The sequence below is a fragment of the Catharus ustulatus genome, chromosome 4 (genome assembly GCF_009819885.2).
Source record: "Catharus ustulatus isolate bCatUst1 chromosome 4, bCatUst1.pri.v2, whole genome shotgun sequence".
Lineage (NCBI taxonomy): Eukaryota > Metazoa > Chordata > Aves > Passeriformes > Turdidae > Catharus > Catharus ustulatus.
In genome coordinates this window covers 18,761,177-18,787,577 of record NC_046224.1, presented here as the reverse complement: position 1 = coordinate 18,787,577, position 26,401 = coordinate 18,761,177, and the positions used below count along the sequence as shown (strand labels likewise).

Sequence of the window (26,401 nt, the reverse complement as noted above, 5' to 3'; positions counted from 1 at the left end):
GTCATAGGCTGTATTTACCTTCAAGCCTTGAGTGACAATTATTTCAATTCTTTAAAAAGAGAAATGTTTTTTTTTTCATCCTCTATCCTCTCCATTGGTTTGGAGAGATTAAAAATCTCCTTTACAAGGGTCAAGGTTATAGACACAGTTAAAATGTAGGAGAAAAAACTGAGATAATAATTAACCAGTAACCATTTAAACATGTTTCCCAGTAAGCTGCTTCAAACTCACCAACTTCCAGCTATATATAAACTAGACCAAATTGCTTTATTACTGTGGGAGAAATGTGTGTTGTCATTTAACCCTAGAAGAACAAAGAGATGCTGATTGTTGATAGAAATAAACATTATATTTTCAAATACTGCAGGGAAAAAAGCAGTATTAGTCTTTCCCAAGTGCACTATGTACTACTTAAATAGTACAGGTATAAACACAACATGATGGAATAACACCTGAAATACCTGAAACTAAAATGTTTAGAGAAATGACACATGGAAATGTGTGAATTACTTGGGAAGTAATTCAACCAATTTTCCTGAGGTTAAAACAGCTTTTAGAAAATGAAAAGAAGCAGAATCCAGGCTCAAGTCCAAAGAGCTGTCTTTTCACATAGCTTGTTCTGTGGTATATTTATGATTACAGTTATTTGAATTAATTTTTATTCAATGGTTGTCTTAAATCCATCTGAAAATAAAAGGCAGTATTGACTACCACTGGAAAATTGCAAATAAAATGTTTAATTTCAGAAACTGAGTTCACCATTTATAAATACACTAAAACATAGTAAATGCAAAATTGGATTAGGCATAGGTATTTTAACAAAGCTACAACTTTTCTAAAAGTTCATAGGCAAATGATGACTTGTTTCCCAAAAACGTATTCAATGAAAACTGAAATTAAAAAGATGAATCTTTCTAGAGTTAAACTAAGGAGAATGTTCCTTTCAAATTAAAATGCTGGCTATTTTTTCCATCTTATTTGAAGTTTTAAAGGCTCTATATCTCATTTGCCTGATGGACACCAACAGTTAAGAATCAACTCTACTATATAAAGTTCTAAGCAGTGCACCATATCCATAAGGCTATAACTGAAAACCAGAAGATCAGTTATTTCTGTACTAGGAGCTTTAAGACAGGCTGTTCTACACAATTGAAATTACATTAGGAGTAAGGGCTTAATTTTTACAATAGGGACCTTATAGTTTTGATGCACTAAAGATTAGAAAAGGCTTCAAAATGACATTAGAGTCTTCTTGGTAAGTTTCTTGCCTTTTTTGTACATGGCATTAAATAACAAGCATTAATTCACAAACTTTGAGAGAACTTCCAAAGACCTTTTATAAATACCCAGAATATTTCTGTAATTCATTTAAAATGTAAAACCTGAACAGGAGAACCCAGAACAGAAAGTTTTACTACCGATTGCTGTATAAGTGACATTTCATCTCATGTTAAATTTAAGATTTATTTTCAGATATTAAGTGAACAGTCTCCTGTAAACACATCTTCCTCAATAACTCTTCTTAATCCTTTAAGTACTTTAGGGCTTGCAGTTAAAAACACTGTATGATAAAAAGACAGCTTGAACCCCATCTTTCACATACAGCTTTCTTTTGACAACTATAAAACCTGTTTTCTTGCAATTAAAGCAATGTTCAACTAAAATACAGTACCTGGTTTATGGTTTTTACATAATAATTGAATAAAAAACTACAGAATAGAACTGTTTACATCTTTTTTTTTTTTTTTTTTGCCATTCTATTAAAACAAATGACTGAGCTTTTAAAAGTTCATTTACAATTACGGATTAAAACCTACATAATTTTGTATAATTTTACGAGACAGGCTATCTCTAGTGTGAACTTTTAAAAAACATATATACAATATCTGGCCTGAAGTACTATGAATAAGGCACATGTAGACATATTGAAAGCTGAAAAAATGAACCTAAAATTTGGAATTATAGTCACTGATTAGATGTCATACATGGCCCCTACTGGAGCAATTTAAAAATCCAAGTTATAGATAGTTAATATCCAGTGAGCAACAATAGATTTAGTCTAGCAGTTTGTTCATTAGTTTCAATACTGGAAGTATATTAAAGGAAGATTCACTTTCAAAAAGATAAGCTTTTCAAAGTGTTCAATCATTAACCTTGACTGACTAAAGTTGTTGCTTTCATTGGATGTATTGAACAATCTCTCTGAAGGAACAATGCTTGGTGGACAACCCAAGAACCTGACAGCCAATTTTGACAGTACTGGCCAAGATGACTTCTTAAAGTTCCAGTAAGTTAGAGGATCACAGTTATGCTCAAGCACTTCTTCCTCCAAGTAAGAAAGCACCATTTCCTCTGGTAACTTTGCTCTCTCTTTCAGGTCTTTTGTTTTCTTCATGTCACCCATGAGTGACCAGAGATTATCTTCCCCATATGAATTTGTAGATGGTGAACCTATATCACATCCATTGGAAACAGGTTTATCATCATCTGAGGTAGAACTCATTATTTCCAGCTCCCTGATTAAGTCTTGTTTATATTGTTCAGCCTCCTCTTCTGTAAATAACGATGTCTTATACCGAGGATCCAGAAGTGTAGCAAAAATGTACCTTGGATCATGAAGTGTGGAGGACAATCTGCTCACCATAGCTTCTTTCAAAGATTTCAGCATAGTATCTATGCCCATGGTTTCCTCAAATAGCATTTCTATTTTCCTGTTAAGTATATGAATCATTGGAATCACTTGGCTTAGTGTAGACATGTGTGTACTCATCTCCCTACTTGCAGCTTCAAAAGGTTTGAGAGCATGGCACACTGACTGCATGACTTCCCACTGATCACAACTTATTAGCTCCCGAAAGCTGCACTCGATTGACATTTCATCAATTGCTCTTTTCTGTTCAATAAGACGTTCAAGCATATGAAATGATGTATTCCACTTGGATGGAACATCTTGTATTAGCTGATGCTGAGGCAACTCATACTCTTTTTGCAATTCAGCTAACTTCTCTTTTGCTTTTGCTGACCGGTGGACGCGTTCACAGATCTTTCTTGCAATACTAAGCAGATTCTGAACCATTCTCTGGCTTTTAATAGCCTCATTTACAATTACATTAACAGTGTGACTAAAACATTGTACACTTGAATGATCACCTTCATTTAAAGTTTTCTCTATACTCTGATTATCAGTAACAGTAATCCCAATCTGCAGTCCAATGGAAGTAATCCATGTTTCCCACCAGTATTCTAGCTGTTTTTGAATACTGATTCCATTGTAGTCGCAATCGATCTGTGATACATTTAATAGTGCTGAACAATGGTAATCTTCACACTGTGGTCGAAATGAAGACTCAAATGTTACCCAGTGAGCAGTCAGGGTTAGATATTCTCGTGTTTGGTTGCTCATCCATATTCCAGATGTAAAATGGATCACTCCACTTTCGGCTTCTTTAAGATGTGAAATAATTATTTGTTTTACATTATCATACATATCTGGAATTGCTGTCCTAGAAAAGTAAGATGGAGAAGGTAAAGAATACTGAGGTTGCAAATATTCAAGCAGCCTGTTAAAGCCAATGTTGTCTACAAAAGAATATGGCTGAAGGTCAAGTGCAATCATTTCAGCTACAAGACTGGTGATTTTTTTGGCAACTGGATGAGAGTCACAAAACTTGTCATTGGTTTCATCAAAATTTGAAGATCCTAGTAATTCTGTGCGGAGTGGCATATGATTATCCGTAGATGAGGATAATACTGTCTCTGGGACATCAGTTTTCAAAACATTGTTATGAAACCTCTGCAAATGTCTTAGAAGGCAACTTGTGCCTAGGTTTGTTGGCTTTTTCCCCCTACTTATTATACGTCCACAGTGTGTACATATTACTTTTGTTGAATCTGCAGAACAAATTGAAAAGTGATTCCACAGTTTTGAGGTCTTCTTACTATTAACCGGAAATATAATTTGATTATCATGTGTAACCATTGTAGGCAAGTCAGTCAACTTTGAGGATGAACATTCTGCAGAAGCCAAAGTGGCATAAGGAGAATTTGCCAAACTCATATCGAGAAAGCTCTTTTGGTTTCCAATTACATCAGGATGGCGTCTATATAGATGCCGCATTAAGCAGCTTGTGCCCACATCTCCCTTCTTACCACGACTTATCATACAACTGCAGTATCTACATACTGCTTTTAGACTGTCTGCAGGTGAGAGTGAAAAGTGGTGCCAGACTTCTGACTTAAGCCTTTTCATAATCCTTTTATTTTGCTGAAACACAGCAGTGGGTTCAAATATTAGTGGACCTAATCCCTCACACTGTTTTTCAGGAGATGAAACAAAGGAGACTTCACCTATATCATCAGAAGATGACAACATTGAGTCTTCCACTAGAGCATCTCCAGAAGTGAGATTGGTATGGATCTCCTCAGAGATTCTGTCTGGAGAAGAGGAAACAGAAGTTGGTTCTTTCAATAGTTTTCCAGGAGAGGATGACATAGAATTCAGATCACTGTCTGACGGTAGTAAAGAAGGCAAGAGAGTAGGAGGCGCAGTGTAGAGAGGTGGTATGCTGGTACCACCCCCATTCTCTTGCAGGACAATGGAACGATGGGCTCTCCACATGTGTCTTATTAAACAACTTGTTCCTAAGTCTTTTCCATTTTTTCCTCTACTGAATTCATTCATGCAGTGGATGCAAACAGCTTTAGAATTATCTAGAGGTGACAAATAAAAGTGTTTCCAGACAGCAGATCTCCTTCTAGAACCTGATGCACTCTTTGGAATTACAACTGTTTTTTCTGCTACATTCTCAACAGTGTCATCATATTGGTTGTTGGCTTGTTGTGGAGATGAACCAACCATGACTTCTTCTTTGCTGCACTTTTCAGTAACTGAGAGATCTGGTATTTCTTCCGAAGAAACAATAGAAACAGATTCCTCAATTATTCGATCTGGAGATGGTATTTTAGAAGCCATTTTCTTGACCAGTTTTATGGGGGATAACATAGAACTCAGATCTCCAACATCTGCAGACTGAGGTGGCAGCAATAATGTAGATGAAGAAAATGAAGATATACCTGGCATAGTTCCATTTTCTTGAATTAGTACAGTGGGATGTGCTCTCCTCACATGTCTCATGAGGCAACTGGTACTCAGGTCCTTTTCATTTTTACCCCTGCTAAATTCTTTCATACAGTACATACATATTGCTTTAGTGCTATCTCTAGGAGATATAAAAAAATGGTTCCAAGCAGGTGACTTTTTTCTGGAGCTTATGTTTCTGCTAGAAAGGAGGCTTTGTGTCACAGCTTCCATTGCTACATCGTACAGCGTATTACTATACTGAGAAAAAAGAGATCCATAATCATCTTCATTTTCTGTAGACAAATATTTGCCAGGGTTGTTGGTAATGAAGTTCTTTTCTTTGTCTTCCTGTTCATCACTGCTGTCTGCATGTTTGAAATCATCTTGTTCTGTCTTTATATCCGTTCTTTCCAGAGTACAGTTAATGCTGTCGTCTTCTTGCTCTACTTTCAAGTTATTGATTTTACCCAATACAAAAGTATCATCCATTCCGGGGGAATCTACTTTATTCATGTCCATGGATGATCAATTCTTGCCAAGACTTCATTTATTAATAAATATAGATAATTTAAAAGATTATTTAAAATTTGATTAAAATTATGTGTCTTGTATGCTGAATGTAAAACAAAATGTGTGCATGTGTTAAAATAATCTCTGGTTTATGAATTCTGTATCCGTGTTGCACATAAACAAATATAATTAGTCATGAAAAAGCATTTAAAATTATAGACTTAATTAATGGAATCTCATTTTTTCCCAGGATCAGGACATTTCAGGTCATAGATGAATGTTCTCAAAGACAGCTACTGCTAAATGCTTCATGTTGTAGATATAATCCTAAGACATGGATGTTCTATTTCCTTGTTGAAGAAAGCCATTCTGTTCCTCTTGATTGGGCAACTGAGATTCTTTTACACCATCTACAAAAAAAAAAAAAAAAATCAGAAGACAAAGTTGACTAACACACATTAAAAAAACTACAGTAAAGGTGAAATGAAAACAGGCACTAAGTATTTTGTATGTTTTGGTTTTTTTCTCCTTTGAAATAAAAACAATTCAATGTACATGCTATTGGGAAAACAAGGAAAAAAAACCATTTACTCAATACATTTATTGTAGGCAATTATGTGTCTACACATGCAGCTCTGGTTCAACTTTGACAAAAATCTGGAGTCCAAGCATCATTTTTGTATTTGCTTGCACATACCTCATCCTACATCATCATTCAACCACTGCATGTATACATACACCAAAGTACACACACACACACATATCTAAACCCATATAACATATAGGTGTTATATCTACCAATATATATGAACACAAGCAGGCATTTTTTTATGTTATCACAGAAATTTGTACTTAAAACCAAACATTATATCCCAGTCCTGTATGTGAGCCCATCATACTGACAGCAGTCTTTAAAAAGAAAACAAGTAATCTCTGTGAGGGTGTTCAGGCATTGTCACACTAATCACTCTTCCTCTGACCATAGTCACATTTGTATTCATGCTGTAACACTCCCAGACAACAACATGCTATGGAAACAAGCTACTTTTAGAGTTTCATTATTAAAACCTGAAATGTTTAATTTAGGACAACTGAGCTGTATAAATGCCATACAGACAGAGGTCTTCCAAAAGTATAGCAATATCACTCAGAAGCAGACACACTGGGTTGCATAGGCTGGTATCCAGTGCAGCACTGCCAGCTGAAGTCCCTCACATGCCCAAAGGTTACGCTAGAAAGCCCATTTACAAGACAGCTGATTTCAGTTGTGAGTAAAGATTCTTTAACACCAATTCCAGTACCAAGAGTAAGTTTTGGAAGCTGCATATAAAGTTACACAGAAAAGGGCAACAGCAGCCTCAAGAACTAGAACAGAGTAGTCCCTCAAAATATGAAGAAGTTATCTGCATTTATCAGTCACTTTTTTTCCACAGCAACTATATTAGAATATTACTGTGTATTAATGCAGTTATTGATGTCTTCATTCAAGATAACAAACATTTTTGGCCACACTGCTGATGCCACACTATGCATTGTGATTTTTGCAAACTAAATTTTATGGAACTCTTTCTCTACAGCTGAAGCCAAAACACAAATTTGAATTGTTTATTTTAAAATCTTTCCACAACTTGTATGTGTTACTAAAACACAGGAAGAACTGGGGTGATTCCGGGGGTGTCCTGTGCAGGGCCAGGAGCTGGACTTGATGATTCTCATAAGTTCCTTCCAAATCAGCATATTCTATGATTTCTGCAATGGTAAAATTAGCCATAAGCAGAAATCACATTAAAAAGGCTGTTAGTTACACTGACATTTCCCCCTGTATCAAGATCAATGTCTTATTAGCTTTGAAACCTGTTTTGACTAATTTTTCTCTGAGGTTTGTTTACAAAGAAATTAGGAACATTCACTTTCTGTGGATTTTTGATTTATGGAAAGCCTGTCATTGTGGTAACTTCCTTTTCCAGTGCAAGTGAAGGGGCAAGGAAAAGGAGGGGCAATGATCTTACTGCATCTATTTTAAGAAAAGCGAGATGGAGCAGTCACAACTTGCTAGAAGGTAGGGAGCAATTCTGCTTTTCTTTCTGTGTGAGTTTTAGTATTTGTGCCTTTCTTTCTCATTCTTGGGGGAAAAAAAGTTTACAGATACCAAAAGGTATGAAGGTTGAGCATGAAGAACAATGAAAGGAAAAGACTTGAAGAAAAGCTTTAGATTGCTACAAATTTACACTACAGAGACTTTCCATTGGCTTGTGAAATCACACCTGAGAACAATTCTGGCAGCCAGACTAAATTTACACGACTCAGTATAAAATTGAATGAAACAGAAATTAGTGATCACACATGTACTGATGATACAGATGTATGTGAATCTGGGACAAGACAGAGAGTGTTACACAGTCAACTTTTTTTAATAGCAATCCAATCAAGAGGATTTTTGTTTCATCTTTACTTTGATCTAATCTGTGAATTTGGAGCTTTTACTGCAAACAGGAAAAGCAAGAAAATATAATAAGCTGTTGTGACTTAGGATCACAAAACAGAAAGGCTCACAAGCAAGTGGCTTGATGCAGAGCTCACAGAACATAAATTATGCATGGAAGTGCCAAGTTACAGTAAGGACATTACAGATTCCTAGCTAGATTCACACAAAATAAATGTGTATATCCACTGGCATCGAGTTCTCATGAAGCTATGTGCAATTTCTTTAGCTCAAAACAGGTAATCACATCTTTATCCTGTGTTTCCTAAGATTTCTCAACTATGCAAAAGAATTCTAGGCTTTAAACAGAAAAATCTGCAGAGACGCTTCAAATGCCTCTATCCTGATAAGCAGTTACTACTCAACACAGTGAAGCTTAAGGTAGCTGTGATGGGAAGATTTGAAAACCTGATAAATAAGACCAGTTGCAAACTTTACAACCACACTTAACTAGATTGACATTCATTAACAACACATTGCAAGTGGTTAAGTTCTTAATCATTATCAGCCATTATCACTACATATTCAAACACTTAGGCCCTAATCACCTTATCCTAAATTAGCTTTGAGTACACAATACCACTGAGCTGATGCCATGTAGTTAAATACTGATGGCTGTAGTCCTTGACAGTCTTAGTTACGGAAGCTGAGGTGAAGAGGTGAGGGACTTGTTTGGACTCTGAAACAGGAACCATGGTGGTAGATTTCTTTCTTCTGTATTTCTCCTTGCTGTCACAACATGTTTTTAATATTCATACTCTCCTCCACCAAAGTAAGTGGGAAGCAATCTCATCTGCTCCTGACCCTACTACCTTCTTTTCTTTAGGATCAAAAATTGTTCTCGCTCCACCTCAAATCTTTCCTTATTATTCTGTATCCTTGGTTTTTGATTGCAGTTTTTACTGCTTGAATTGTTGATTCACATGGGTTTTGTCCTCCTTTTGTGCAATTAAACCTAGGTCTCTCTTTGCAGATGTGTTATTTCTATATTTATGCTTAGCTGTGAAAATTCCTGCATGCTGTTAACAGAGTTGTTATGCTATTAGCAGTGTTAAAAAGCACTTACAGACTGTGGTCAGTTACACTATTTTAATGCACTTTTGACCAAGGGTAAGACAAGAAAAAATATTTATATATTGTCCAATTTGTGGCTGTTATAGGTCTCTGGCTATATAGTACGTATTTTTCCCAGCATTGTTGCTGCCTTCTAGAAATGAGCAGAAATAGCTGAGATTAGAGGAGACAATCACTTCCAGGGAAATCGCCAAAGCTGGATGCCCCTTAGAATATTTTGAATGTTTTTTTTTTTCATTTTCTTTTGAATATCTAAGAATCATTTTTGTTGCTTTGAGAACTGGCTGAATGGCACAGCTCAGAGGGTTGCAATCAGCAAGACAGTCTGGTTAGAGGAAACCTAACTAGAAACCTGAAACACAGGAGAGTCCATCTGAATACAAGGAAAAAACTTTCTTTTGACAGTGACCGAAGCAGCTGCCCAGAGAGGTTATGGAGTCTCCTTTGGAGATATTCAAAACCAGACTGGACAAAGATAAAAGCAGGATTGTCCAACCTGCTCCAGCTGAACCTGCTTTAGCAGGGGAGTTGGACTAGATGATCTCCAGAGGTGCCTTCCAATCCCCATCATTCTCTGCTTCTGTGTTATGATGTTACATCACACTGTAAAATTAAGTTAAGCTACTTCCCTTTGAACACCCTTGCACATTCAGCTGAAACTTTTAGAATACAGTACACAGAATACTCAGGGTTAGAAATATAAGCATGGTTTTCATCTCCTCCTCCCATGCCAACTATATGTAAGAGTCAATCTGTTTTTATAAGAAACAAAAAAAGGATGTTTTAAAATTTTATAGTCACCTAGAATGAAGCGTGAATTTGATTATGACCACATTTACATAGCTTATTTATCCTTGGACTCAAGCTACTTAAACTTAAGGACTACTGCTAAACAAACAGGATATTCAAGAAGGAAAATGTTTTCAAAGATACAAAAAGCTATAGGCAGTTAGCTCAAAGTGATTTATGCATTTGAAATCTCCACAATGAGATAGTCACTTTGCAATAAAACCATCTTCAAAGACAATAAATAGAACAAAAGAACAAATAACAAATGCACTACTCTGGACTATTAGCTCCTGAGCAGTAGTTTGCTGTGAAAACTTTTTATAGGACTTTCCATTCAAAATGGGATTACTGAAAGCATACAGTGGTTGACAAGAAATGTCCAGAGAACATCACTGATCCTGAGTGCCACAGCAAACTGCCATGACCAGAAGAAATCGTTGCCGAAGGAAGGAGGTAAAAAGTGAAATAATGTTGTCTCAGAATTGCAGAGACATACATAAACACACGGAGAAGTATGAAAAGTATGCAAGAACACTGAACCATAAGCTGATTATTTTTTGTAAAGCAGAGAGTGGCCTGTAAGGCTTAAACAATTTTAGATTTCAGATTGAATAGTCAAGCAGTAATCATGAAATTGATTATATGACAGAATCTTGGTGCAAATAATGGTCTAGAAAAGGTAATTTAAAACAAAAAAAATTACATTATTATCAAAGAGCATGTAGTATAAATACAGAGACACACACCTGCAAAATGCAAGAGCAGTTTGTTCAAGAAAGATGTGAAGTGTGGAGACAGTGACACTAAAAGCATTTACTAGTTTGAAGAAAAAAACCAAAACAACAAAGTAGTGACAGATTTTGAGCATAAGATGTACATAAAAGCTCATTAAGAGTAATTTGCACAAACCGATGTCAGTTTTATAATAGTGTTCATCTTGTTTATTTTTGGAAATGTACAGGCATCATTAAGAATACCTAAGAGCAAGCAATACAAGTAATAAGAGATGCATACTTTAAGAAATTATTTGCTTCAACTGCAATGGCAGGTACTGAGCTAATTAAAGAATATTTGCTAAAGCAAAACAATCAAACAAAACAGAAACACACACAAAAAAAAAAAACCCTCCAGGGAATTCACATCCCAAATTCTAAACAAATAAGCAGAACATATTCATATAAAGTCCAGATGAACCTTACTGCTTTTCAAAGCTATAAATCCCTTGAAGAAGGAAAACTAAGAACAGTGCTTTTTTTTCTATAGAAATTTCCTATGACAAAACATCACTACTAGCTCACCTGTAAGAAACTACGGAGGTTTGCAAGATCCTGATCAATCAAAATGCAGAATAAGAAATGCAAAATTGGCCCATTAGTCACACTGTAACAAGGTGGGTCCTAGCCTCAAGTCTCACAGAAGCTCACAGGAATTGGCACAGATGTACAAGCATGAACTAGAGGTATGCAATAATTTAATCTTGAATAAAGTACAGAAAGTCAGGCTTAATAGAAGAAACAAGTCGTTCTGGACTTCATGGGAAGTATGATTTGTAGAGAACTGCTGGAAGAGAAAAGAGGTGACACCTTTACTATTCCATTACTTTTAAGTCACCTGAAAGGCATGTCTTATGAAAACCAGTAACTGCTGTGGTTTTACAAAGGTTTTCTCTCCAACTTGTAAAACAACTTCTCACATCAACAACCACAAGTGCTCCATCTGGACACAAAGGAATGAAGAGTGGAAACAGCACCACCAATATTGAGCACTACCCCTTGTTGACATGAATAGCATTCTGTGAGATCCCCAGTGCACTCGTGCTACTTGTCAGGATATGACACAGAGACCTCTGATTTGTTGAAGTATAAAGATCACTCATGTTCTTTCATGTGACTGGGAACTCAGGGCTTAGTGTAAGCTGGGCCTAAATCAGTCATTGCAGGCAGAGAAAAAACAAGGTGTAGAAAACTGAGTATAACAGTCACCTTACACCCTGAGTACTCAACTCCAATTACAAATGCAGGAATTTAGCTAAAGCAGAGACTAAAAAGATAAAAAAAATGTCCCCTAATGTAAATATTCCCCTCTTTCTTGCCTCTTGCCCCACAGAACATCAAATAATTTTACTGTGAACACAGAGATTTTAAACAGTTAAACAGATCTGCTTGGGCCAAGTTACACTTCTCTGGTTCTGTGAACACCACCTCTAAATTAATAATAATTCAAGAAAGTAACAGCTCAGAAGTGAAAATTTGAGTCATTTGACTATTGTTAAATGGACAGCGTAGAGTTAAAATGTAACCAGCACACAGAAAACACCTAACACTGTACAAACTCAAACTTCTCAAATTTAGCTTCCTACTCTTAAAAGATGTTTTTATTTGTACAGCTGTTTTCTTCTCTTGTTGCTGTAAACATAGAATGTCAATGGGATGCTGTTTACTACCCATTTTCAAATAGTCCCTGAAACCTTAGAAAAGCTTTGTACCAGTATTTCTATCTCAAACCCTAAATCATCTGCTACACAGTGTGCATGCCAGCTCCCCCTGCACAAAACTACGCTGGCTTATACTCCAGTGTATAAAAGGTTGAAAATAATTCATGACAGTGGTAAAACCAAAGAGAAACAATATGATTTACAAATTAGCATCATTAAAAAATACTTTGGAACAGAGAAAAAGTGGAAATGAAGATACTTTTTTTAAGTAATATTTATTTTAATTCAGTTCTTACAGTCTTACAGTATATCCTCTATCATAAAACTTCTTAAAATGATTGAGATAATGCTTTTAAAATATGATACATTACTATTGCACACTATTACACATTTAAGATAGAAATAAGGATGTTCAAATTTGCATGTATATTGTTTACATTGGACTGACATTTAGTTCTGGTATCTGTGTTTAGTTGTGTAGCAGGATACTCTGCCTGGAATGGGGTAAACCAACTTGAACAATGCCAGTTTGCAAACCTGCAAGTGGCAAATGAAGAAGGGAGCATCATGCTGCTCTTGGTGTTGAATAATGCTGAAACCAGCCTGACTCATCAGTCCCAAAGCTAAACATCCTGATAGTGAGATGAAGGTGTGGTAGATCTGTTCCTGGATAAACTAACAAACAAGTGATACTACTGATAACTTGTCCAAAACAGCTGAGCTGACACAGCTGGAGACATCTGACCATCATCAGTCACTTTACACTATAAAAGTCCAGTCCAAATTTTATTTCAGGGTCTTCTGACATAAGCCTTCTTGGAGTGTATGTATTCCAAGATTCCTCCCTTGAATGGGGAACATCCCTCAAGGTTACTCCTCTTACTCCTTGAGGCTGAGCTAAAGAGATTTCCCCAAGGTCATTGTTATGGGTGAGTAACATCAATCAACTTAATTGTTTTGCCAGCTTTGATACAACTGCTTCACACGGTGCACTATATTATAATAGTTGTTACAGTTCCTGTACTGTGTAGGAAATAATTCTGTAAATTATTTGTATCTAATCATTATCATAATACATCATACATATTTATATAAATATATATGGTTTGCCATCCTTAATCCTGCAGGACAAAGTTGTATAAAGTTTATAATTGTTTAGACAAAGGTTCTATAATCATTTAGACAACAATCGTTGAAAAGTCTGGACAAGACTGGATCCAGCCACATCAGGCTCCTCTCTGAGAAGGAGTTTAGAAAGCATGGAGGTCCTTTCTGCACCCTCTGACTCAACACGAGGGCTTTAACAAACTTTGAAGCTCCCATTCAGCCCACCGGGTTTGGTAAGCAAGCTCAGTCCCCAAAGGTTTCATCAAATTCAGTGATGCAGGCTCACTGCACAGCATGTATAAGAATAAAGCAGGTGTCTGATACAGGGTACCGAGTCAAAGCTCAAATTTATTTCTGGAAAAATCAATCATCATAATTTATCTGCCAATGTATTAAGCATATACCTATTTGAAGCATCATCCTCCACCACGTAGACTTAATTAACACTCTGAAACATGTTAGAGCCCATAGCACAGAAATGCCCATTCCACATGGTTTTGAGCAGCATTTATCTTAAAAGTAAAGCAAAAATGTAAAGCAACAACAACAAAATAATCACTTATAACGTTTAGTAAAAAAACAAAGAAATATGTTGCATTACCACCACACATAACATTAGGTATCACCGGAATTAGTAGCACTATTCACACCTACCACCTGATAAGCCTTTAATTGTTGCTATTTTTTTTCCTTAGTGCACTAAAAATACCATCAGATCTTAAATGGGACTATATCCCTTCACATGTCCTTTGCTAACTTCCCATTGCAGCACACTGTAATGAACAACACAAAAAAAGCAGGTTCTACACATGCTGTTAATTTGTCCGAGCTTCTACTAAGAAATTACTCATAAAAAACAGATCTATCACACTAAATAAATCATGTCAACATTTGTCTAGGATCCAAATTGTCCCAAGCGTTGAAGTGTTACTTCTCATTATCAGGCATGCAATACTTGCAGGACATGTTTCTGAGCCATTGTTCACACCTATCAAATGTCAGACCTTTCATTCGTTAAAATGCCAATGTTTTAAGCAACAATTTCATTAAAACTTTAAGCAGAATTTTCCCAAGTCTTATACATCAGTTCAGTGTTACTACAGCAAATTGTACATTTATTTTGATATTTTTATCCTTTATAATTTTTGACAAACAAATACCATAAGCTGATATAACGGGGAGGAAAATATTACAAGAAATAAGGTGGTTTTCTTCATTTTTGTTTTTTTTTTTTACACAGCTGAAGCATGTATTGTTTGGTTTAGAGAATTTTTGGAGCAGGACATCAAAGCTGCTTTTACTATCACATGCTGTACAATTCGGGGCTGACTGGAAATGGGTGAAAGTTGCAGTAACAACACAAGAGTAAAGTGGAGAAGATAAAAATAAGAACAGAGTAGGAAAGATGCATCAGTATTATTGCAGAATATGAGAAGCACACAAGCAAAACTGCAGTAACAACAGATAAGTCAGGAAAGAATGAAAGGCAAAAGACTAATGATTTACTCCATATTGCTAGAGAACAGCAGCCTGCTTTCAGAAAAGCATCAGAAAATTCAAAGCAAAGCTCCTCTAACAACTCTTCTCTCCAAGTGATCAATTCTCTGAATAGCCCATCAGACTCTTCTCTTTCTCCTCCTGTGCAGCCCACAGCTGATGAAGCAAAAGGGATAGGATTAGGGCAAGTGATTTTTCTACCGACTACTCTACCTTCCTAGCTTGCAACATAATAAAAACCATACACTTTTGTGGGTTTTATTTTTGTTAAATGTCTATCCTTAGAGCAAGTAAGAGTGAAACTTCGAGCACTTCAAGGATGATTTCAAACAGTAAGAAATAAGACACCTGTAAAGAAGAAAGCTGAATAGGCAGTGACATACCATGTTCTGTGCAGTCTTCTTGAAACTCCTGCTAAAAACATCCATGAAAATAGAAAGTGGAAAAAGACCTCACAGAATGTAAACAGAGTCCTTTACAAAATATATATTAACCTCTTACAACTATAATTTTTCTGATATATAAAATGCAATCATAGCTGTTAAACTGTTAACACTACCATGTAGCAGTATTTATTTTCATGCTAACCAGATGAAGTCTGAAGATGTCTGTTTAAAAAACCTTTCATAGCTACTCATCAACCCAATTCTGTGCTCATATTGATGCCAGTTAGATGTCCTCAGATAATTTCAACACTGTGATTGAGAGGTTTTCCATGATTTCTGTGATATTTGTATACGTGTAACATACATAATACTGTGCTTCTAAACATTTGTATCCTGGAATGCTTGTGAACTCGAAGGTTAGAAAGAAAATGCAATTCATGGTAAACAAAATCACAAAAACATATTTTCAGGAATACAGTAGTTCAAATACTTCAAAGGCTTTTTTAAAACCTAAGCTTAATCTTTCTTTTGTCACAAAACTTTATTTCAAGTCAGAAGACACCCAGTATGGAGAAGAAAAAATTATTTGAAGAATCATTTGCAATTAAGGGTACCTTCTTTCTTCCTCATTTAATAAACTGAAGAAGCATGTCTAGATTTTCTTGAAGGAAAAACACATCTCTTTACTAAATCTACTAAAAAAACCCCAGAAAACAAAATTTACAATGCTATCCAAGGTAGTTACAGTTCAGAAACACTCAGTTTCACCACTGTGCCATTGAGTACAAGAACTGTAAGAGAAACAAAAAAGTAACTTTAAAATCAAACTCCCATATCACATGCAGGCATAATGCAAATGCGCACAATAGTGGTGAAGTTCTTATGCTTCTTTCAAGTATTTTTTGTCATTCTGTATTTTCTAAGTAAATTGTACATTCATCAGTAGCATCTGACATTTTCACCTGAAATCCCACTTTAAAAAACAATGATTGCATCTCTCCCTCTCAAAACCTTCCTATTCATGGAACAGGGGAGAGGGAGGGAGGAATGTGTGCATATCTCTGTGTCCACTTGTCAACCAGCCTGGTCCCAGCCTCCATGATAAGAGGTATTCTCCTCTTAATTTCTTTTAGGGATATATTCTCTTTGTCTTCTTCAAGGCAAGGTGAGACTTTGCAAAGACTTAACTGACTCAGACAACCAGGCTAAGGGAAGCCAACACTGTTACCAGCAGCATCACATTGAGCACTAGCAGCAAGTACAAAGGCACTCTCCCACCCCAGAACAACAGCTTCTGCTAATACCTTCTTCTCCCAAAAGAAATGATTTTTAGAAGAACCATCTTACTGCCATAGACAGATCTTAATTTGATCAAAGGTTTTGCTCAAGTAGCAAAAAATACAAGAAACTTCAAGAATAAAGCTTTTTGTAGTACTTATTCTAACCAGTGCAGTTCATGAGCTTTAATTAATGTAATGCAACTTGTTTTTTAAATAAGTTTTACATAGTACAACTACATGGGTGTCCTATTCAGAGCAGGATCCACAACCCTATTAGTACAAGAACAGGTAAAGAAATGGATAACCCTTTCCAGTCACTTGATTTTTATTATTATTAATAATTATTTTAATAAAGCTAATATTTTGTGAGGTATAGAAAAGGGAAATAAACATTTAGAGAAAAGGACAAGGAATTTTCCTGCTCTTTATGAGCATCATTGTATTTCCTGCATAAATGGATTTTGGTCTCCTCACAGTTCAGTAAGCCACCAAAGACAATTCAAAATCACTAAGAAAGGAAACAAACAGAACCTCAGTTCCTCCCATTTCCCAGTACCAAAGCAAGGATGCTGCTGACACAGCACAATCTGCACACTGACTCCCTGAAAGCTGACCCACTCTTCCCACTGTTTCAGCAGCTATTAATGCAAGTCACAGCAAGTGACAACCTCCCATGAAATGAGTTTTACACTCTTGTCTTTCAATTGTGTTTTTTTAACTCCCATCTGTATCTATGCTCCCGTATCAGGCATATCATGTTTCCACCTTTAATGAAGAATAAAGAGGGGAACCACAGAGTAAAAAAAAACAGAAAAAAAAAAAATGATTGTCAAGAGCTATGCCACATTTTAGCACTGGGATTTGCAGTCTCAAATCTTAAATTAAGAAAAGTTGTCATGAGCTAGGAACTAGCAGCTGGGTGTGAGACATAAACAGGCAGCAATTTTCACACTGCTTTTGTTCTCTTCCACCTTCTCAGGGCACATCTAGCACTACTAGATCCCTTTAATCAGGAACTGTATTTTCTTCAGTGATCTAAACTGTACATAAATCTTACTGTATAGCATATGCACTGAAAGATGAATTCTTACAGACTGGTAACACTGCCAACCTACCAAAATTTAAAATTTTAACAGAAAAGGTAACATCTGGAAAGCAGAATCTGTGTTCTCAGGAGACTCCAGCTCTATATAAGTATCTGTTTTTAGGGTACCCACTGTCAAGAATGCTGCTTTAATCACAAACTAAGAAAGGATCTATCAGAACATTGAGCTTGCAGTTAATTATTTCATATGGGACGATAAATCAAGAAAAAGTTCTTTAAGGTAGAAAGACCAGATACTCATTTTCATTAGACAGGCAGCACTAAAGTGGATTATTTTCACTGAAGGCATTTAACCTTGAGAGTCTCAATGGAAAGGCACTTTATAATATACTACAGTGCTTGACATCATATAATGAACCCATGCAAGGCATTCAGTGACCTTGAGGTAAGTATATTAGAATACAGCATTAACTATATGAAGACTGAACTTTTGGATACTCTGGAAAAAAATATTGTCCCATTTGTCAGATTTCTTTACAGTAGTCTAAAACTGATCTGGGAGGCTGGTACAAACAACTACTGTCTCCTGTTCTTCAGCTCTCATCTGGGTTTGGAAAGCACTAGCAACTCATTTTTGCTTAGACTGATGACAATCCACAGAAAGATTTAGTATGCAACGAAACCTTCCACATTTTCTGTATGTGTCACCTAGGAAAAGTTTCCTTCACAGAATGAATCTGAATCATACTTCTAATTTTTTCTTCCTCCAGAGACCATAGTCTTACAGGGAAAGGCTGTGAAAGTTGGGGGTGCTCAGAAGAGAATGCTCCAGCGAGACTTTAGACTAGCCTTTCAGGAAGAGAGTTTGTAAGAAGGACGGGGACAAACTTTTTAGTAGGGCCTGTAATGATAGGAAAAGGGGTATAGTTTTAAATGAAAAAGGGATAGAGTCGAACTAGATATAAGGAATAGATTTTTTATGAGCATGGTTAAATCCTGAAACAGGTTTTCCAGAGATGCAGTAGATGCCCCATCTCTGGCAGCACTCAAGGCCAGGTTGGATGGGGTTCTGAGTGACGTAGTGTCCTTCCTCATGGCAAGGAGTTTGACTGCATGGCCTTTAGAGGTCTCTTCTTCTGATTCTGTGGCCTCACCAAGACTCCTTAGCTCAACATTTTCTCCACCTTAAACATTTTGTCCATCTGTTGTTAACATGCATGTTAACCAATAATACAGATGACTTAAAAATTGAACTATTTTATTGAGGGCACAGAGGGGATGGGATAAGAAATAAATACAAAGCTCTGAAACACTATACAAGAACAACATTTATTGTTACTCAACAGTAAATCTTCATATGAACAATTTTTTCTCTACGGCATCTTACTCAGGAATCTCAAGTTTCCACAAAATCTGTATTCACAAGCTCAAATAGAATATATAAAGTTTTAATACTTTCAGAAAAAAATCCTAGAAGAAAACATTAAAATTAACTTGCACAGTGAAGACATGAAATCTGATTAGGATGCCTGTAATCTGAGTACAGGATGAATGCAGCATCTAAGTTACCTCCCCTTTTTAAACGGAATAATTCAGGGTAAGGATGTATACATGCCAGCTGATACCACAGAGTAAGGAGTGCTCCATAAATCATAAAATAGTTACTATTTCTGTACCACTCTAAAGATATCCAGCCTCCAAACTTAATTTTTAAGGCTCAGACACTCATGCAAGCCTCCTGCTAAATTATTAAGCTCCATACAAGTCAATTCATAGTCGTACAATCATTCATTACCTTTTTCCATTGTCTTTCTTTAACTTAATAAAAATAATGATACAAGACCCAAAACAAACACACTGCTCACTAGTTTATTGAGAAAAACAAACAAACTTACACATTTGTTCCACTGTAGGCAGGCAGCTTCATTTGAGGTTAAATACTTGCTACTCAAACTTAATGAGATGATTGTATCTAAGGAAAAGAAGAAAGTAATTACTTTTGATGTTTTTAAAACACATTAACTGTCACAGTGGCAACTCACAGGATGTTTCAAATTTCTCTTTAGATGACAGCCCCAGGATCTGCACTTACCTGACTCTCAACTTTTTTCAAATCTCTAGCTCTCACAGTTATCAAGAAAAATCAGACATTTTCACTTCTAGAGCTCAAAAGCAAAATAAAAATAAAAATCTCTCAGATGATTGCTGAACTAAAATTTAAAACTAATTTTTTTATATTTATTTTAGCACTGCTCCAATTTTTTAAGCTTATACCGAATGAAACAGAATCTACATTACATGCAAGATTTCAAAGGCAGTTGCTGACACCTTTCCATGCACTAGAGGATTCACCTTGCTACACCTTCTCTTCATAAGCTCAATATATTGCTTATGCACTTTACCAACCACATCTATTAATCAACATGCAATACCATGGGATCAACAAGATTATCATTCCCTGTGTATGAGACAGGAGTGATTGCAAGTGGAGCATATTAGATCACATATTTTGACTTAACAACTAAACAGACCAAAACAGCCTATTGCAGGACACATTTTTTGCGTTTTGCAACTTCAGTCCCACCGATATCATCAATACACAGACATGAGTGCAGAGGCCCCAGTACACTGAAAAAAACCCAACAAACCAAGAAAACATTTTGCCACCTTAGAAAATCCATAATGTCCATAGCATTCTCTCTTATATTGCAGAGATTACTCTTCTTGATCAGACTGAGATATTTACCACTACATATACATATACAAACATGCATATTTCTATGCACACTTAGGGATTTTCTTCCTTAGGAAGGAGATCACGTCTCAGAGGGCAGACAGTGATGATTGGCTTAGTGTGCATTATGAAATGAACTACGTATCACTTCTCTTACTGACATTTTTTACTTAAAAATACTCTTAAGTGCCTCTTAAGCAATTGAAACACCTCCAGAGCTGTGCTGCTAGCTAATTTGACTGTTGAGATACTTTAGCTATCCCTATTACAGCAACATTTAAATAATGTATGCAGAGAGGAAGGTGTCAGCCAAGGAGACACAGACCCACCAGAGGCAGGGTGATCAGTGGAGCAGTTAGGGAACTCTCCTCAGATGTGGATTAAGCTCCTCAGGCAAAGCAGGGAAGTAAACCTGGCTCTCCCACATTCCTTGCAAGTGCCAGAGCCATCAGACTAAAGGCAAAATAAAGTACAAATACGCATCTTTATGCTCCCTGATGTCTTTATAAAACACCAGAATCCCTCAACCCTTCCGTTCCCATTTTCCCCCTTTCTGATTGGTTAAAGATTTGTTAAACTTGTTACAGTTTCAAGCCAGGCCAAACATCTTGTTCTATTCAAATTAATGTTTGGGTTTTCTTGATTGCTTATTTTTGTGAGAAGAATAACAAAGAAAAAGTAATTTTAGATGGATCTCAGATTATTTTCTTTAGAGGCAGACACTGATTCAGAAAGTAGCATACAGAATTACAGCAACAGGTAGGTAATTATTGAAAAGCCACTTAACCTATCTGGAGTGAACCAGGCATAAATTCTTTGATCATTGTCACAGGAGAGAAATATATTGTTAAATAACTTTCCCATATATTTTGCAAATAATTGCAAAAAAGTATTGCTAAAATGTTCACCTGCTAAAAATTACATTTTCAGCCTTGATTTTCAAACTTATTAGTACTGAACCCCAGAACTGGCTTTTATATTAAATATACAGAAAATCTGAACAGTCACTGCAAAAATTACTCTAACACATCACAGGAAGAACGTACCTGTAGACACTAGTGAATGCAAACTAGAAGACAATAAAAAAGAAAAAATCCAACAACCTTTCACACAGCTGTAACTAAAACCAAGTAACTTTCTAAACCCTCAGAGCTAGATTGTCCAACCCATGTCTACATTGTTAAACCCATGTCTTTAAACAACAAAGGAGGAAGGGAAAGGGGTGAGAGATGGAAAGGACACAACTGCGCAGTAATTGCATACAGAGAGCATACAGGCTGTGCGTTTACACAAAGATTACAGTAATATAATAATATTTCTTATGTCAACATCTACTGAAAACCAGTCTTAGACCATAGAAAAAACTCATACCTCACCTTCTAACTGTTGTTCAATGTAAAAAAAAAATCTAAAAAATCACTATTTATCCTGAATCATCACACTTGAATGAAAATAAGGGCCTTAAAAATCAAGTTATTTCCCTATGTTGTTTTAACAGCCCATCATATTGAGTTCTATCTCATCATAAAAAAAAAAAAAAAAAACCACAACCCCAAACCTAAACCAATACTACCATGGTTAAACTATGTATCACACTAATTTAGGACAGAAGTTCCTTCGCATCAGCAAACAAAGAAATAAAAAAAAAAAAACCCAAACAAAATAAACAAACAAAAAGCATTAAAAAATTACAATAAAAGCTTTAATTTTCTTACTTCTTGACCTGAGAGTTTTAAACTCTAGATTTCACTTGAAAACTGCCATTAGGCCACAGAAACTACTCATTTTTTACACTAATTGGCTGAAATGAAACAATTCTATAGCTGTAAATTGATGAATATTGAGAATGCCAGTAACAAATACAAAGTACATAGCCAAAGATGTGCAGAAAACAAGGCACATCTGCCATACAAGAGCTCTTTCTTTGTGAAGTCTGTTTTGAAAGTATACACTACAACAGGTAACATTAAATTACATTAACTTATGTTGATACTACAAATACACAAAGATCGTCCTTACTTCAAGAAAAAAGTCAATCATGGTGAGTTAAACATTCTGCTTTATATGGTGCAAAATTCTCCACTAAACTATCTATAATATTCTTTTTTTATATAAAACTAAGCCAATATATATGCATCATCATATTATTTGCATATGGCTGATTACTTAACTGTTCATTACAGTGGCAACCCTATAGCAAAACATGCTCACTTTGAAGATGAAACTCTTAAAAAATTAAAAGCAAGCTGCAAAGAAACAGGATTTACAAACTGCCCTGTAAATATTCTTTACTGTGAATCGCAATAAAATGTAGCAAACTGTTGGGAAATACAACATGAACATTCTTTAACTCAAACTTTCTTAGAGAAAAAAAAGTCTCTCAGAAGTTAATACATTTAGGATTCTAAAAACTCACAAGAGAACAAATTGCAAGACAAAAGGGAGAAGAAAACAGAAAGACCCAGCAGGCTCAAACGCCATTTCCTTCTGTAATACCTAGTTTATAAAAGTATTTGATAGGATATTCTACTTCAGTGGATGGACAATTTTAAATAAACATGTAAAATTCTGTTGCCCTCCTGTATTTTCCAAGGCCCTGTTATAAGTCAATGTTATAAGTTAATGTTTATTGAAGAAGACCCCCCTCTGCACTAAGCACCTGTGACACTGGCTGTTCTGCAAACACGATTCTTGCTCTGGACATTTACTGTCTTGGTTTCAAACAAGCCATAGTAGGGGGAAGCACCAGATAGAGAGGCTGCAGCAGACAAAGTAACAAAAAACATAGCAAACATTATTCTAAGCTCATCACCTGACTAGCCTTCTGCTGTTCTATACCTTGCCGCTCACATTATCAATGACAATGCTGTACCTGTCACAATTTTGTCTTATACAGATGAGTGGTTTGACTGCTTAAAGCAACACTGTCAAAGGTACTGGTAAAAGCAGTGCTTAATATGGATAGGTGAAAACACAGCTTTACAGAGCTCAACGGCAAGGTTCACTCTACTACTAAACTACACAAACTAAAGTAGACAAAGGAAGATCAAATAAGAAGCAATTTGGAATGATTTACACAAAAGCTGTGAATGCAAAAGCAGTAGGATAAGGGTGCAGAAGGATTTAGCAGCACTTAATATTTAAGTACTTTAACATTTACAAAGTGATTTGATAGTTTCCACAATAACTATAACAACGGCTTAACTATGAATTCAAAATAGTAACATTTGCAGCATAGTCAATTCACATACACACAGGTAAATGATGTATACACCTATTTCTGCCGATGTAAAGGCTCCTATGAAAAACTCCCCTCGAATTCACTAAAATACGTCAAATCCCTTCGCATTTTCCAACAGGCAATGGTTGCACCTTGAGCAACATGGAAATGGGGAGTGAGGGACTGATAGCCTTTGAACAGCACAAACTTGAGGGTTTGAGAGCTCTGGGAGGCACCGACACAGGCTACTGCAGTCCAGGTGAGCTCAAATAGCCTCACCCGGGACCGCCGTTTATGGGGTCAGAAGGTGATTGACTTTTGTCATCAGTAACCTTCCTTTCTGACAGTAAATCAAGCCAGTAACCACTAAGCTTTTTTTCCCCCAAAGTGCAGTAACAATGATACTGCTCCACTCGGGCTACATCCAGGTAAATGGTTTACCAAGACTACAAGAGGTAATTGTCTATGCTTTGTTTCCCACCTTTACCACGCCAAAACTCCCGGCAGGATCAGGGGGTGCCTCACGGCCCAACTTGGTACAGTCAGGGCTCGCTTCACCACTCAGCTGGTTTGGTCAGGGCTCAACAGGAGTTTCCAAGAAGGCAGAGCAGTCACAAGGATGGGGGGTGTTACCACAAGAAGTAAAAGAGTTATTGTTATGTAACAGTACAAATGTCTAGAAAACTTTTCTTCAAGATGTTTAGTTTAGGTACTTCATTTTACTTATTCTCAATCAATTCTTACATTGGAATCCTCTGGAGAACTCCTATGGAATAAATTCCTCAACATCTGTAAAGCTGCAAGGTACTAGCAACATAAAGTACCAAAGCAGAACCTTGCCTGTTTGTCTTATACCTAGCAGACAGCACTCAAACTTCTAAAAGCACACAAAAGAATTTATTTTGAACAGAATATTCTCCTCTGCAAAACCAGTCACCATAGTGAATAATAATTAGAATGCCCCTGCCCAGTATCTGCACAAACACAAGCTTCCTAGTAGCAGCATAGTATCTTGGGGATAGCTGATCAAGTCAAGTCTTCCAGACTTCACTCCCCCCAGTATGTAAGTCAGGAATGCCCTCCCAAGGGTGCACGTCTGCTCTTAAAGTGAAACACTGCATTACTGAAGATAACCTTTAGAAGAAAAGTGCTGTGCTCATGCTCTTGAAAAGTGAAACAGATACACATGTACAGTGGGTCATAAAAACAACCTGTAAGGAAAGTCTAGAAAGTACAGTCACATTATGGGGGCTTGAAAAGCTTTCTCTGCTTAGTATTATAGGTGTAGCATGACAGCTCATGCTAAATTATTGAAATCTCTCAAAAGAAGCCCCAGAAACAAGACAGGACTGCTTCTAACACATAAACACCATGGAGAAAGGTCTCTACACTGCAAAGCCTAACTGTACTAAACTTAGCAATGATAAGTAGAACCACCATTAATGCAAAAGACACTTTAACCTATCAGTAAAATAATACATGTTTTTATACTTTTAGTAGGCTGTATATGCAGCAGACAACTTCAAGAGTATTTGACATCCAGTAAGCATTCTAACATAAGCACTCTAACATCAGCTGCTGTCTCAGTGGAGATCTAGAAGCTACAAAAGACACTTTTAAGTAAAGTTACCACGCCCCGAGCAGAAAACGAGAGCAGCACTACAAGAAAGCTAAATTCTGCACTTTTCCCAGACACCATTCTTGAGTGACTCTCCCCAGAAGGGATGGCTGGAACTTCACCGCACGCAAACGCAGACGCGGTGCTTACGCCGCGGCCGGAGCCGCTGGCGGGCGCCTGTCCACCTCGTGTCCTGTTTCTCGCGGGGGGAGAAACGCTTTTCAGGATTTCCCGGGCTTTCCGGTCCCGGCACCGACTCGGGATCCTGTACCCGAGGCGGCCCCCAGTGCCAGGTGTTCGCACCCTGAGGAGGGCGGTGGGCTCTCCACGCCGGGGCTGCCTGGGCCATCTTGTGTGGGGATGGCAGCGGCCACATGGTCACCGCTCCCTCCGCGGGCCGGGCTCCTGCGGCCCCGCCAGGTGGGCGCGGGCGCTCAGCCCCGGCGGGTCCCGCCGGCCCGGCCCGGCCCGGCCCGCGCCGCGCACAATGCCGGGGGGGCTGAGGCGCACCCGGCGCGCACCCCTCCGCAGGCGGGGGACGCTGGGGCCCGCCGGCCGGCCCGGGACAGCACCGAACCCCTAGGCACCAGCGACCTCCGTTCACCGGGCCGTCCGGGCCCCCTGCGGGGCCCCGCAGACAATAGAGCCGGCACCGCGGGCCTGGTTCCCGGCTTCCTGCACTGCCCTGCCGCCACACGCCCCCTCCCCGGCCTAGCGGCGCTGTCCCGCGGGCGTTCCCGGGAGGGACAAGGCGCCGCCGGGCCCGGGACGCAGGTCCCTGGCCGCGCAAGGCACCGAGGCCGCTGAGGCCAAGCGCGGCGGTGGCGGGCACAGGAGAAGAAGGCGGGGGTGCGGGACCAGACAGCCGTACCACCCCGCCCGGCGCCCTCCCGGTGCCGGAACAGTGCTACTCACCTCCCCGGGCGGCCGCCGCGGGGGAAGCCGGAGGTCGCCGCTGCCGCCGCCCGGCCGGACCCGAAGGAGTTAAGAGGAAGGGCCGGGCGGGCCCGTCCCATTCATTACCCGGCGCTTTGTCTCCGCCGCCGCCGCGGCGCTGAGCAGCTGCCCCGGCTCGGCCGCCGCGGGCGCGGGGCGCAGGCGCGGGGGGCGGCGCCACGCACGGCGCGCGACATGTCAGCGCGCCG

At 37.9% G+C, this 26,401-nt stretch overlaps 1 protein-coding gene across 2 annotated transcripts; it reads right to left on the bottom strand.

The window, feature by feature from the left end:
- Nucleotides 1-583: 583 nt before the first annotated feature.
- ZBED4 (zinc finger BED-type containing 4) lies at nucleotides 584-26,332 on the bottom strand. Of its 2 annotated transcripts, none has more exons than XM_033058440.1 (3): nucleotides 26,172-26,332; nucleotides 19,580-19,656; nucleotides 584-6,000 (listed from the first exon to the last, which is right to left on the bottom strand). In XM_033058440.1, exon 3 carries the CDS (start codon nucleotides 5,597-5,599, stop codon nucleotides 2,081-2,083), a length of 3,519 nt encoding a protein of 1,172 aa, XP_032914331.1. In that variant the 5' UTR covers nucleotides 5,600-6,000; nucleotides 19,580-19,656; nucleotides 26,172-26,332; the 3' UTR covers nucleotides 584-2,080. The 2 variants fall into 2 exon arrangements, with proteins under 2 accessions (XP_032914331.1, XP_032914332.1); XM_033058441.2 differs by lacking the exon at nucleotides 26,172-26,332 and adding an exon at nucleotides 20,748-21,252.
- Between the last annotated feature and the right edge of the window lie 69 nt (nucleotides 26,333-26,401).

Bases quoted from the DNA above. Each gene is read 5' to 3' on its own strand.
- ZBED4 (XM_033058440.1), bottom strand. From the start codon at position 5,599: ATGGACATGAATAAAGTAGATTCCCCCGGAATGGATGATACTTTTGTA.